Consider the following 13,589-nt stretch of genomic DNA (forward strand, 5'->3'; position numbering starts at 1 on the left):
CCTCCAGGGAAGGTGACTCAACCCCCTCAAAGTGCCCAATGACCCTTTCTGTAAAGAATTTTTTCCTAATGTCCAGCCTAAACCTCCCCTGGCGGAGCCTGAGGCCATTCCCTCTTGTCCTGTCCCCTGTCCCTTGGGAGAAGAGCCCAGCTCCCTCCTCTCCACAACCTCCTTTCAGGTAGTTGCAGAAAGCAATGAGGTCTCCCCTCAGCCTCCTCTTCTCCAGGCTAAACACCCCCAGCTCTCTCAGCCGTTCCTCATAAGGCCTGTTCTCCAGCCCCCTCACCAGCTTTGTTGCTTTTCTCTGGACTTGCTCCAGAGCCTCAACATCCTTCTTGTGGTGAGGGGCCAAGATCATAGACTCACAGAATCACCAGGTTGGAAGAGACCCACCAGATCATCAAGTCCAACCATTCCCATCAATCACTAAACCATGTCCCTCAGCACCTCGTCCACCCGTCCCTTAAATCCCTCCAGGGAAGGGGACTCAATCCCCTCCCTGGGCAGCCTCTGCCAGGGACCAAAAACTGGATCGATGGGGAGCCCAGCCCTGATGAAGGGCGCTTGCTTTCTAGAACCCCAAAAAGAGTCTTTGAGAATTTATTTGATGGCATTTTCGGCGTCCCACGGGGCTTTGAGCAGCCTGATCCAGCTGGAGGGCAAGAGGCGTTTCCCCCCCGCCCGCCTTGTTCACCTCCAACCCCGCAACTCCGGAGTCGCCTCAAGGTTTTGGCGCCAAAAGCGGCGCCGCGCGTGATCTCGCGAGACCGGGGCCTGTCGCGAGACGCGCGCGCGGAGGGGGCGGGCGGGCGCGGTGAGGGGAGCGGCCCCCGCGCGGCCTCCCGGGGCCCTCGCGGCGGGGAAGCCGGCACCGGGGCGGCTGTTCCCGAGAAAGAGGCGTCCTGGGGCGTGGGGAGAGCGGGGGCCGCTGCTCTCCGTGGGGAGAGCGCTGGGTTTGCTTAAGCAGCCGAGGAAGGGAGCCCTTCTCCAGAGCGCCTTTCCCGTTGGGTAAGCTGGGAACCGAAGGAATCCGCACCCCGTAGCCTTTGATAAATGAGGGTGTGAGGGGAGAACGACAACCCTGGTCAGTGCCTTGGGTAGAAATCCGGTTCTTTTACGTTATGCCCCACTTCGGTGGCCTAATCTAGTGGGACACGTCCCTGCCCGTGGCAGAGGCTTGGGACTAGATGATCTTGAAAGTCCCTTCCAACCAAAACTATGATTCCATGGTTCTGTGATTCCTGTGATCAGTGCCTGCCACTCCCAAGTAAAATTGAGTTGAAACGTGACAAACTTACTTTGTTCAGCCTAGCAAGGCTGGATCAAGTCATCCATCCACATGGTATCGTAATTTGTATGACTGTTTTCTGCGAGAGGGGAGCCCTCCCCCAGACCGCCTTTCCAAGCGGGTAAGCTGTCAGTCAGGAGTGGCCAAGGGAAGCTGTGGCTGCCCCATCCCTGGAGGTGCTCAAGCCCAGGTTGGATGGGGCTCTGAGCAGGCTGCTGCAGTGAGAGGTGTCCCTGCCCATAGCAGGGAGTGGAACTGGATGGGCATTAAGTTTCCCTCTGACCCAAACCATTCTATGATAATCATGCTGCACAATGTAGTTTTTGATGAGCAAGGATGTGAGGGGGAAAGAGCTGCGCTGGTAAGTGCTTTGGGTAGAAACCCATTTCTTCTGCTTTATTCCTGTGACTTGTGCTTCCCATTCTCAAGTAAATCTGAGTTGAAATGTGACAAGCCTGATGAGGCTGGTTGGTGTCATCCAACCCTATGGTGTCTGTTAATTTGTATAGTTCTGTGTTTTCTGGCTAGCAAATCTATTTCTGTAAAAGCTGTAGACACAGTGTATGTAACTGATGCTTAGCTGCTTCCCTGGGAGCCTTTGGTTCTTGCTGCTTCTCCTTAAACGTGTTTGGTGTTTCATTCAGGGGGGAGAAAAAGTTTATCTGCAATCATGATGGATCCTTTGGAGAACAACTTGTTTGATCTTCCTGATTATGAAAATACTGAAGATGAAACATTCCCACCTCTTCCACCTCCAGCCTCACCAGGAAGAGATGATCTTGAATGGGCTCAAGCTAATGGAGGTGAACACCTGTGATCCCTAAATATCCTGTTTTGCAGGATAGACAATGAAATGCTGTGCAATCAATATTGCTGGTGGTGTACTTCACTACCTTGAGTTTGTTGCATAAAAATCGGCATGTGTAGATAAAAACGTAATGCATAAATTTGAATTTTTACTCATTCTATGTTCCCGAGCTTGTGGAAGAAGTTATTTTATTGTAGATTGCAGAAAAATGTGCATGCAAATGAATCTTCATAAAATTGAAGTTCTTCTGACAAAACATGGGTAAAGGTAATTAAGTAGCAGTGATCTATAGTTACCCTTTATGACCTGGATTTCGGAAGAGGAATGGTAGTTGAATGTAGTATTCCAGGGAGGTGTCGTTAGATTTTGTAGAGCATGTTACCTAGGAAAAATTGAAGACACTTCAGGACATTAAAACTTAATTATTTGTATTTGAAAAGATCTGTGACTGAACAAGCTAGTAGAAATCATAAAAATTTTATTTTAACTACTGTTTACTTTACTCCTATTTGCCTGTAGTGTTAAATGTATTTTTTTTTTCTTGATGTCTGTGCTGTCTGTTCACTAGGAAATAGGATTTTGGATAGATTTAATTACTTGATACGTGAAAGGGACAACTCTGGATTTCAAAGTAACGGAAAGTAAGCAAAGAAATCAATGTGATAATTAATTGCTAGCTCTGAGATGAGACGGACGGTGGTGTCTTGTCTCTTGCAGTCAACAGATCCATACTGGCCCTAATCAAAAAGTGGTTCTTAAAAGACACATTGATTGTGGTCATATGTCAGCTCTTCATCTATTATTTTGAAGGTGGTGCTGGTGTTTTAGTTCTGTCTTTCAGATCCACTAGTGGAAATTCTGGGACACACCTGTCAAATCATGTTTATTGATAATTTGAATTTCTTAACATTTAGAAGCAGCATCTACTCACAATATGTTCTTATCAGAAATACAACAGGAAGGTTCTAAAATGAGGTTCCCTGAAAGAGGAATTTCCTACTTTGCCAGCAAGGTTGATTCTTCAGTGTATTTTGAAGGGGCAGCTTGCTTTCTAATCTGTCTTGTGGGAGAAGCAAGGTGAAATATGCAGACGTTTGGAGTACAATACCTGCAATGGAATGCTTGTGACTTTTGCCTTTTTTAATGCTGTGGAAACTTAAAATTTACATTATATAATTCTAGTTGATGTCTTTGGGAATGTATACTTAAAATATGTAATTTTCTTTACTAGAACCAGACGAAAACCAGCAGTCGCAGCCAAAGGATTCTGCTGCAGCTCCACGGAAAGCAGTGAAAAGACCAATGCCTAAACTAGATGCCCAGAGGTAATGTTTTACAGAATATTTCTTTCTGTGATGAATTTGGATTTTGGCTGGGGAGGAATGGCTGAGGTCACTGTAATCCCTGCTTGGTCATAGCCAAGGCAAAGATCGAGAGGTTTGGAGGTGAAAGTGGCCCATACCCATGTAATGCTATCACTGGCCCAACTTTCTTGAAGTCTCTTTTGGACTTAGTACGTAACTAATAGTTTAATATATATTTATTATTTGTACATAGGACCCTTTCAGCTGAATCTTCTTTATTTTGCTTCCAAAATAGTACCGTAGATTACTTTCTTCAATACTTCAAAGTAAAACCTCAACATATCGGTGACTGTAAGGTGCTACTTAAAGTACGCTTGCACCTAGCTCATTCATGTACGAACTGGAAAAACTGTATACGGATAAAGGATTTTAATAGTTTCTTTTCTGTTATCACTAAAACTGGTGTAAGTTCTTTATAAGCAGGGGAAAGAATCTGAGCTTTCAGTTTCTTCCATTTTAAATACACTGATGAAGTCAGCGATGCCACAGGTGGGTGCTCTGGTTGCACATCTAACTAATTTTACTTGGCCAGTATAAATAGTAGAACTGAACATTCGATCTTCTTCCCATATGATCAAAAGAAAAAAACTCCTTGGACTAGGAATGCATGTATGATGAATGAGAAAAACCTGAGTGGGTCTTGTAGCAGTCTTTATCTTATTTTATTTTTCTTAATGACTTCTAATTCTGTGCGTCTTTCAAATAGAGCTCTGTAACTTCAGGCTGTTTAAAAGAGTGTGGAGGTGTTTCTTCTGTGTGCTCGTTTTTTTGGGTTTTGGGGGATGGTTATTTTTGCTGTATTTGTTAATTAGAAGAAGAAAGTATGGGTTTCAAATAGCTTGATCCATTTCCTATTACCAGGTTAATTTCAGAAAGAGGCCTTCCAGCCCTGAGACACATGTTTGACAACGTAAAGTTCAAGGGTAGAGGGCATGAGGTAAGATATAGTGAGCTTTGGTTTGTTTCCTGGGAAGTTAATCTTGATCTGATAGATTGCTGCCCTCTTATATGGGGAGAATTGATATTACGCTCTGTTTAGCCAGCTTTCTGACAGGATTTCAACAGGCTCTGATGGTTTTATAAATTAATTTGTAAATGTGCAAATCAACCCCAAGGAACGTGAATGCAAGTACTTGTCCTGAACTCACATTGCTGTTCTTCTGTCTTGAAACTGCACTTACAGACTTGATCATGGGATAAAGGCTACCCACACATTCACATCACTTAAATTTTCAAGAGACTTCCAAGCTACAGAGTCTTAATGTTTTCAGAACTGCAGTGAAAAGTCCTCTGCAGTCTGACTTGATGAACTTTTACTACCTGGAGATCTTGTTTTGTGTTCTAGGCAGAAGACCTGAAGACACTTATGCGACATATGGAACACTGGGCTCATAGACTGTTTCCAAAATTGCAATTTGAGGATTTTATTGACAGAGTAGAGTCTTTGGGAAACAAAAAGGAAGTTCAAGTAGGTATTGTTCCTGTCAAATCCTTTTCATGCAGTACCGAATAGTGCAAGAGGTAGTTTTAGGAAAGTAGTTATGCCACTAAAGAAGACTTTAGCTGTGCGTACTACCAAGGAGTATAATGCTATTTTAATTAATCTCTATATCTTTAAACAAAAGCTCTTTCCTCTATTTGAAGTATTTACATTTAGGTATAGCCTTTTAAAATAGGAATTAGTACTTCAGAAAATTGGCTTCAGCTCATTCACGACGTCTTTTAACCAACGTAATTTGCTTAAGAGTGCTTGAACTGGTTGGTTTTGGAGGTTTTGTTTGTTTGCTTTTTAACGTTCGAACCTGCAAAAGAAGACTTAGGAAGAATGTTGCTTCAGCTGGCCAGTTGATAGGTAAAGGACTAGGAAAATGATCCACATGGTTAAAAGTTGTGGGTCAAAGACGTGTAATGAAAGGAGTATTTTTTTTCAGTGTTAAGAGAAATTAGGAGTGATGTTAGATTTTGTTACAGATTAAATACTGTTATTTTAACTTCTTATTTGCAGACCTGCCTAAAGCGGATTAGACTTGATCTTCCTATTTTACATGAAGACTTTGCAAATAATGAAGGTATGCTTGTGATGCTGTTCTCTAGTTCAGTGCTTGAAATTATTTTACTTGCCCTCCTCCTGACCAGGAATCAGTGATCATGATACCTTTTTTTAATGTAGAAAAAAGTGGCAAGTGGTCCTCTACTTTAAAACCAAGCTCTGTGAGACTTAGGATTACAAAACTAATCTGGTACGTTGACTAAAATGCTGCATACATAGAGAAATAAATAAAAGTGAATGGTATACAGAAAGGAAATGGAAAATGGGTATTTTTAGCAGCATTGCTAGAAATATTCTTGCAAAAAAAAACCCCACAGCTGCAATTACTAAATGAACATACTGGTTTGTGTTGTATGAGTGTGCAGTTTAGAAATGCTCTTGTATCTTAATAGTGCAGAAATCAAAGATGTGTTTATGCTACCAGCTGTTACAGTGCAGTCAGGGTAGAATGTCTTTGATAGGGAAGGTACTTACGAATGTGTGTGGGCACCATGAATGCGTGTGGGCCCCGTTACGTGCGTGTGTCAGTCTTGGTGCATAACTACTCTTGAGTATTTCTTCATCTAATATCAAAATCCAGCCACTTAACAGTAAATAATTTGAGAGTCTCTTCCAATCAGATCATGTTTTAGACTAGAAATAAAGATTTATTTATTTTTAATAAAAAGTGGGAGCAGAGTTTACCTGGTAGTTTGAAAGAAACTTTATTAGCAGAGATGAGAGAATTCTAGTTGTTCCTAAGGTCCTTTGTGGGTGTTCACACTTTCAGTGTGGGTGTCTCCCGAAATAGTTATCTACCTGTTGTCCATTGTGTCTTCACTGGAACATCAGCCTCTGGACAACCCAGTGCCTGGGAAGGGTGTTGTGGTGGATGAGTTAACAGACGCAAGATGACCTTAGGGCAGATTGGGACGTGTGGCTGTCTTCTCTGTTGGCTGCATTTGCTAGAAATGGAATGCAGCCGTCAGCAGCCACAAACAGCAAAGCAAATGGTTCCTGCCGACAGTGTCTGTAGAGTTATCAGATTTATCTGTGCGATGGTTCCGTACATTTGCATGTAAATAGGGTGTTGATCTGTCCGTGAACCCTGTTAGCAAGCATACTGCTACAACTTGTCAGTCTTCAGCTGAAAAACTTGAGTAGGAATCTTAAAGTCTTGAAATAAAAACTCAAACTAGGGTGTTGTATTAAGCCTATTGTCAGCTGACTTCTCTATTCACAGGCTTAAAGTGGTGCAGGGGCCCAAGCATACTTGGCCTTAGGCGCTATTTCAAGAGTGCTCTGCTTCTTGGTTGCTGGGTAAAGTTTGTCTAACTGAGCTGGACTGCCTCATCTTGCACATTTTATTGCTGCCAAATGAGTAATTATTTCATAATTGTAGTACAATGAATTCAAAACTGACCCTTCAACATCTATATTTGAACTTCTGTCTGACTCCCATGCCTAGTCCTTCCTTTTCCCAAAGGACGGTTTTGTATTAGTAAGGGTAGGAAGAAAATTACCTAGCCTTTCAGTAAGAATTGCCTGAATTTACTGTCTCTCTTATCCTTTGAAGCAGCACAGCTCATGATTGCTAACGTGGTACCTCTCTAAATTTATAATTGCTGTGTGTTTGGGATCTCTGATAAGCAGTTGTTGTATACTTTGAATATTGGGTACGGGGGCCCAGGCCCAGAAATTTGCCTATTACAACTAAATTACGGAGTGATCTTTAACTGTCAATACAACTTTAAAATGTAGGATGTAGAAGAGCTTTAAAAGTGTTCTCTTGTCAGATACTTAGCAGTAGATACCACTGGGTTCAATGTGTTGATTTCTGCCCCTCTTCCCCCTCGTTTTTAACCAGATGGTGGAGGGGGAAACCACGGACTGGACGTGGCCACTGAAGATGTACATTCCTGCTCTGGAAATGCAGAAGATCTAAATTCTCCGTCTGGTACAACTCTCACAGAAGAGCAACAACAGCGAATCAAGAAGAACAGGCAGCTGGCCTTGGAACGTAGGCAAGCCAAGATGCAGTGTAACAGCCAGTCACAACACAACGGTAATCAGCTCTGTAACTTCAGCGTTAATGTTAGTCTGTCTGTAGCTACTCCTCTCCCTAGCTGTGCCAAGTTATCATAGCGTTTTGTTTTGAAATGAAACTCTACTTGCTGTTAATCTCTGGAGCTGGCTTTCCTGCAGGTGGTGGTTCTGGTGATAGAGAGCACAGTTATGCACATAGCAACAGCGTTTTCTCATGCTAGGAAACTGTTCATTTGTTTTTCAGCAGAGCTTTCTGCTGGTTATTCAGAAGAGGAGTTTAATACCCCAGTTGCTCAGGATCCTGCTGACCATATTGAAGACACTCAAGCTACCACAAGCATGTCCGCTGTTCCAGAAGCTGAAGACGGAGACAGAGAATGGGAGTGTGCCAGTGAAAAGCAGTAACCGTTCACCATGCTTGGAATGCCTTTCTTGACAGAAAGACACAATGTTTTAAGTGCTATTTTTCTATCAAAATCTTGCTTGCTTTTTGTGCTCTGACTCCAGAAGCTTCACTGGAGTCTTCACTGTGACATCTGTGTAGCTGGACAGAACACTTGTCTGGAAACTGCAGATGAGCAACTCCACACACTGGAAAGCAGAACAAAGTTCTTCATCTGCGTATGGGACATTCCTCCCTGACATTCTTTAGGAAAAGTTAGTGAGATTTTTTTACCTACCTTTAACTTTCTTTACAACTGATGTCAGAGTGAACTGGGATATTAACAGGGGAAGTTTCTGTTAAAGGCGGGTTTGTTTTTATTTTTAACAGAGGGTGTCTATAGTAGCAGGTAAGGCTGTGCCTGAACAGGTGTCCTTACCAAGTACCTGTATATTGTTCTTATAAAACAGAAGCCATTAAATTTCAGAAGTCAAAGCCAAGCTTTTTGTGCAAAGCTGCTACAACTCTGGACCTCCACCTCCCCTGCGTTGGTCAAACAGCTCTTCAGACCAGTCCATCCTGCAGGAGAACCGGCTTTGGCTTTGACCAAATGTGTTACCTTCCTTCAGCTGATTTTGTTCTCCAGCGGGCGCCTTCCCTGGCTGGCTCCTTCACCTGTCAGGAAGTTCTCCACTCGCTCCAGGAACCTCCTAGATTGTCTCCTCTCTGCTGTGCTCTGTTCCCAGCAGATACCTGGTAGGTTGAAGTCCCTTCCTGAAAACAAGGGCTAGCCCTGCTGCTTACAGAGTAATTCACTGCCCTCCTCACCCTGCAGTATCTGCCTTCCTGGGCCTTCCCCCTGCTCCTTCCCTGTGAACACTTGACCCTGCTGTCACTGTCATGAAACTCCAGCCACTCCAAACCCTCCCTAACATGCAGGGTACCACACTTTCCTCCCCTGCCTGTCCCTTCGAGGAGGCTGTAGCCACCCATGACAGCACTGGAGTTGTTCCAGCATTGCTGCCAGGTTACAGCTACGAGCATGAAGTACATTTAGCATCCCATTTGGTTTTGGGTCAAAATCCTTGCAAAAGCATCCACATACCTTTATGTATACCGTTACTAATATATATAGGTATACAAAATTTAGCATGAAGATATTACAAAAGATAAACAATACATTTCAGGTATGCTTTCCTTGAATACAAGCCTAAGAACTTCTGCAAGTTTTCTACTTGTAATATTACCATAAACTAATAATATTTATTAACTGAGCCTTAAGGAGATTTCCTTTTCATCAGGACTCTAAAAACTTTTTTTTAAGCAGATTATTTACATTTCCTCCTTCCCTGAACGCAGTATGAACATACAGTCCAGAGGAAAGCTGTGGTTCAAAGGAAGAATGGGGAAGTGTTTTATTATGTTCCTACCTGAAGCCCTTAGAAAAATTATATTTCAGCTCTTCCCACCATTATATGGGCCAGTATCTGGGTAAAGAGCACAGGACACTGACAGAGCTACCATGTATTTACTGGGAAAGAAGAGGCCAGGCTGGGCTTCACTGCTGTGCTGCACAGCAAAGGTAGATGAGCCAAAAGAGTCCTTTAAAAGATATAGAGATATATCAAGCAGACATACTGTTTTAGCACATGAAACAAATGAAAAAAAGATATTTGTGCAATCAGAATATATAAAGTCCACAAAAAATTGACCATAAAAACATACCTGTGACATAATGCAAGCAAAAAACTGAATATAAAATGGTTTATGTATCAGGTACCTGCGTAATACAACGGAAAAAATAAATTTCAATAACAAAGTAAGTGTGCAACAGAAAAAAACCCAACTTTACAAGTTCCTATCTATTTTTTTATTGAAATAGGTTCATAAATATAGAACAAGTTTTTTATATATATAATCATAGAATCATAGAATAACCAGGTTGGAAGAGACCCACCAGATCATCGAGTCCAACCATTCCATATATATCCCTTTGTGTGTATATATATATATACACATACATATATATATATAAACACACATATACATATGTATAAAATATATATCCCTGTAGTAAGCAAAATAAATCACACTTTTGCTAAAGTGGTAAAACAGATAAGATACTGAAAACAGACCTTAGGAAAATACTAATGTGTTTCTGTGACTTTCCCTTCTTACTTGATCCACAAGGAAAAATCTCTATTTCATGTCTGAAAACGAAATTAACCAGAGTCACAAAGTATTAGTAATAATAGTCTGTTATTTATTAATATGCCCTAATATTCAATGATATTCACTTTGCGTTCTTATAACCACTTCGTATTCCAAATCTGAATTTGCTGCTGCTGCTCCTCCAGACATTGAACACAGACACGTGCGTTTGGGAGAGTTTTACTTTTTTTTGGTAAACTTTTACATACAGTGAATGGCAAACAGAAAAGGGGAAAGAACAAAATGCTTGTCCTGCTTCAAGGTGTGGAATGATAAGCTAGAAGCAAGAAGAATCTGTCAGTGTTTTTAACTAGGGCATCTTCATCCATGAGGCGAACAGGAGTACACCATCACCGAGCAGTCTTCTAGAGATTATTCTTACATTGCAGAAGTATAATTCAGAACCATAGAATCATGGAATGGTTTGGGTTGGAAGGGACCTCAAAGCCCATCCAGTCCCACCCCTGCCATGGGCAGGAACACCTCCCACTGGATCAGGGGCTCCAAGCCCCATCCAGCCTGGCCTTGAACCCTCCAGGGATGGGGCAGCCATGACTTCTTTGAGCAACGTGGCCAGGGCCTCCCCACCCTCACAGGAAAACATTTCTTCCCAAGATCTCGTCTCAATCTCCCGTCTTTCAGCACAAAACAGTTCCTCTCGACCTATCCCTGCGCTCCCTGGCCAAAAAGCACCTTTCCAGCTCTCCTGGAGCCCCTTTCCATCATCAGCCTTGCAGCCACCACCACTGGGAGCCGCTCACAAACAGCCAGGCCTTCTCCGTGGAGAGCAAGCTGTGGGGTCGGGCTGATGGTTGGACTGGATAAGCTTGGAGATCTTTCCCAGCGTTAATGATTCAATGAGTCTGTGTTAAAGGGGACTGGTCTCGGTATTTACGCTATTGCCATAGTGTAAAGTTGACCTTTCAGCCAGTTTGGGCACCACCTCACTGCCCACTGCTCTAGCCTGTACTTCATCAATGAAGATGTTAGGGGAGACAGAGCTGAAACCTTTCCTAAAGGCAGGATAACCAGTATCCACCCCCTCCCCTCACCCCAAGGGACCTCCTGGTACCTTTTCACAGCCTGAAACACTGGGCTGGCGTCTGGTACTTCTGAACCCATGGACCAGCCGTGCTGCCGTGCTCAAGGCTTGGATACAGCCTGTTGCCTTCAGAGCAGGCAGGAGAAACACCCAGGCTCTGGAGCACAGTGTGAACGCTCTCGAGAGTCACAACTGGAGTGAGGTTACATCTCTAAAGAGACCCCCTTTCAAGAGGCATCATTTCTTCCCTCGTTCTTCTTGACTAAACAAGCCCCTTGCTCAGTTGTCCAGCTGTGGGGCCGAGTCCCACCCTGCCCAGCGAGTCCTGGCAGCCCAAAAGGGACCGCGCCGCGTAGTTGGCAGGATTCGAACCTGCGCGGGGAAACCCCAATGGATTTCTAGTCCATCGCCTTAACCACTCGGCCACAACTACCTGCTCAAGCCTCCCCGCCCGGCTGAGCACACGCGCTGGGCAAGGACACCCAGCTCCCTGGCAGCCTCCAGCCCCACCTGCCTCCAGGTCCTGTGGGTTAGACCCCTACGGAGCAGGGGCACCTGGGGCTGAGCTCTTCCAGAGGCCGGGACTGGTGGGTTGGAAGGGACCTTAAAAATCAGCTAATTCCACACCCTCTGCCATGGGTAGGGACACCTCCCCCTGGATGGGGCTGCCCAAAGCCACATCCAACCTGGCCTCCACTGGAGGAGGTTCCCTGGCTCTCCAGGACAGGATCAGGCGCTCAGCAGCCTTAGACCCTGCTAGGAGTCTCGCTCAGACCAGTTCCGGGCAGGCTGGGCTGGTGGAGCCTGTTGGCGAAGGCGATGGGTGAGCTGGCAGCGCTGACGCCTACACATTTGTGCTTGTGGCCACTGGTTCCCTGTCCCATCCACACCCCAGAGCCTGCAGAACTAGGCAGAGGAGACCCACGGAGGGCAGCACAGAGAGGGCTGGGTGTGCAGCTGTGAGCATGCAGATCCAACCAAGGCCAAGTGCAAGGTTCTGCACCTGGTTCAGGGCAATTCCAAGCACAAACAGCTGAAGGCCAGGCTGGATGGGGCTTGGAGCCCCTTGATCCAGGGGGAGGTGTTCCTGTCCATGGCAGGGGGTGAGACTGGATGGGTTTAAGGTCCCTTCCAACCCAAACCATCTTGTGATTCTACGGTCAAGGGAATTCAAATACGCACTGAGGCTGTGCTTATACACCCAGCATCCTAAGGCAAATCTCCTTATCTCTTTTATCAGCCATACTGTGTGCTGTTAGCAGGTGCCAGCCAGTTTAGATTGGGTCTCTAGGTCATGTCAAACCTGAGGTTAAAAATTCACAGTCTCCATAGCATTTGTCCTTTTAAGAAAGTGGTTTTGCAGCAAGCACCTTGCTGTTCCCACTGCCCCCTCCCTGTGACCCAGCTGCAGGGACACACCATGCAGGGGCACTTGTTTTTCTCTGGTTGCTCCCAAGGTTTCCTTTTTGCTGAAGATGCTGCACCACCCAGCAAGCTGTCACCATTCCCAGTGAGGGCCATGTGCCTCCGGGAGAAGGCAGGGAGCAGGACTTCCCACCTCTCAGCCATTCCTGGGGGAGATGTGGACCACAAGGGGGTTTTGCTGGGTCCCTGAACATTGTGGGGCTGAGTCCTGGCAGCCCAAAAGGGACTGCGCCGCGTAGTTGGCAGGATTCGAACCTGCGCGGGGAAACCCCAATGGATTTCTAGTCCATCGCCTTAACCACTCGGCCACAACTACCTGCTCAAGCCTCACCTGGGGCCGAGCTCTTCCAGAGGCCGGGACAGGTGCTGGCTGGAGGTCAGCAGTGGATTTCTTTGTCTTCAAAGGGCGTGTGTTGACTTCCAAGACCTTAATTTAAATTAAATAGATTAGTTTTGACTTTGGCTGACTTCTTTTTCCTTCAGTGCAGTGTTTTTTTGACTTCAGTAGAGTTGTTTGAAGTTTAGGGGACTTGTTGGAATTCAGGGGACTTATTTTGACTTCAGTGGTCATATATTGACTTCAGTGGATTTGGTTTGCCCCAAGTGGATTGTTTTTACTTCAAAAGACTTATTTAAAATGTAATAGATTAGTTTTGACTTCAATGGACTTCAATGGAGTTGTTTCGACTTCAATGGAGTTGTTTTGAATTCAGAAGACTTGTTTACATTTAATAATGGCCTTATTTTTAACTCGTCGGATTTGTTTGTACTTCAGTGGACTTGTTTTGATGTTATTAGACTAGTTTTGACCTCAATAGACCATTTTTTTACTTCAGTAGACTATATTTTACTTCAATAGACTATATTTTACTTCAGTAGAGGTTACTGTAGGCCACAGTACCCCACAGCGATGTGCGAAAGGAACCTGCAGTGAGAGCACGTGCTCGAGTCCAGAGGAGGCCACAGAGGCGATGTGAGGCCTGGAGCATGTGAG

General features: G+C 44.6%; 1 protein-coding gene and 3 non-coding genes across 5 annotated transcripts; 2 read left to right on the plus strand and 2 right to left on the minus strand.

The window, feature by feature from the left end:
- The first annotated feature begins 837 nt into the window (after positions 1-837).
- TIPIN (TIMELESS interacting protein) lies at positions 838-8,577 on the plus strand. Of its 2 annotated transcripts, none has more exons than XM_069866685.1 (8): positions 838-1,008; positions 1,933-2,091; positions 3,328-3,421; positions 4,322-4,397; positions 4,806-4,928; positions 5,466-5,529; positions 7,357-7,554; positions 7,780-8,577. In XM_069866685.1, the coding sequence occupies exons 2-8, from the start codon at positions 1,959-1,961 to the stop codon at positions 7,938-7,940; spliced, it is 849 nt and encodes a 282-aa protein (XP_069722786.1). In that variant the 5' UTR covers positions 838-1,008; positions 1,933-1,958; the 3' UTR covers positions 7,941-8,577. The 2 variants fall into 2 exon arrangements, with proteins under 2 accessions (XP_069722786.1, XP_069722787.1); XM_069866686.1 differs by having other exon boundaries at positions 843-1,008; positions 7,783-8,576.
- LOC138725936 (small Cajal body-specific RNA 14) lies at positions 6,426-6,562 on the plus strand. Its single transcript, XR_011338329.1, has one exon. It is a non-coding gene; the product is annotated as a small Cajal body-specific RNA 14 (non-coding RNA).
- A 2,944-nt stretch (positions 8,578-11,521) lies between the features above and the next one.
- Positions 11,522-11,603, minus strand: TRNAS-AGA (transfer RNA serine (anticodon AGA)). The gene has a single exon. It is a non-coding gene; the product is annotated as a tRNA-Ser (tRNA).
- Positions 11,604-12,829: 1,226 nt separating this feature from the next.
- On the minus strand, positions 12,830-12,911 carry TRNAS-AGA (transfer RNA serine (anticodon AGA)). The gene has a single exon. It is a non-coding gene; the product is annotated as a tRNA-Ser (tRNA).
- Between the last annotated feature and the right edge of the window lie 678 nt (positions 12,912-13,589).

Source organism: Phaenicophaeus curvirostris, chromosome 12, assembly GCF_032191515.1.
Source record: "Phaenicophaeus curvirostris isolate KB17595 chromosome 12, BPBGC_Pcur_1.0, whole genome shotgun sequence".
In the NCBI taxonomy this organism is placed as follows: domain Eukaryota; kingdom Metazoa; phylum Chordata; class Aves; order Cuculiformes; family Cuculidae; genus Phaenicophaeus; species Phaenicophaeus curvirostris.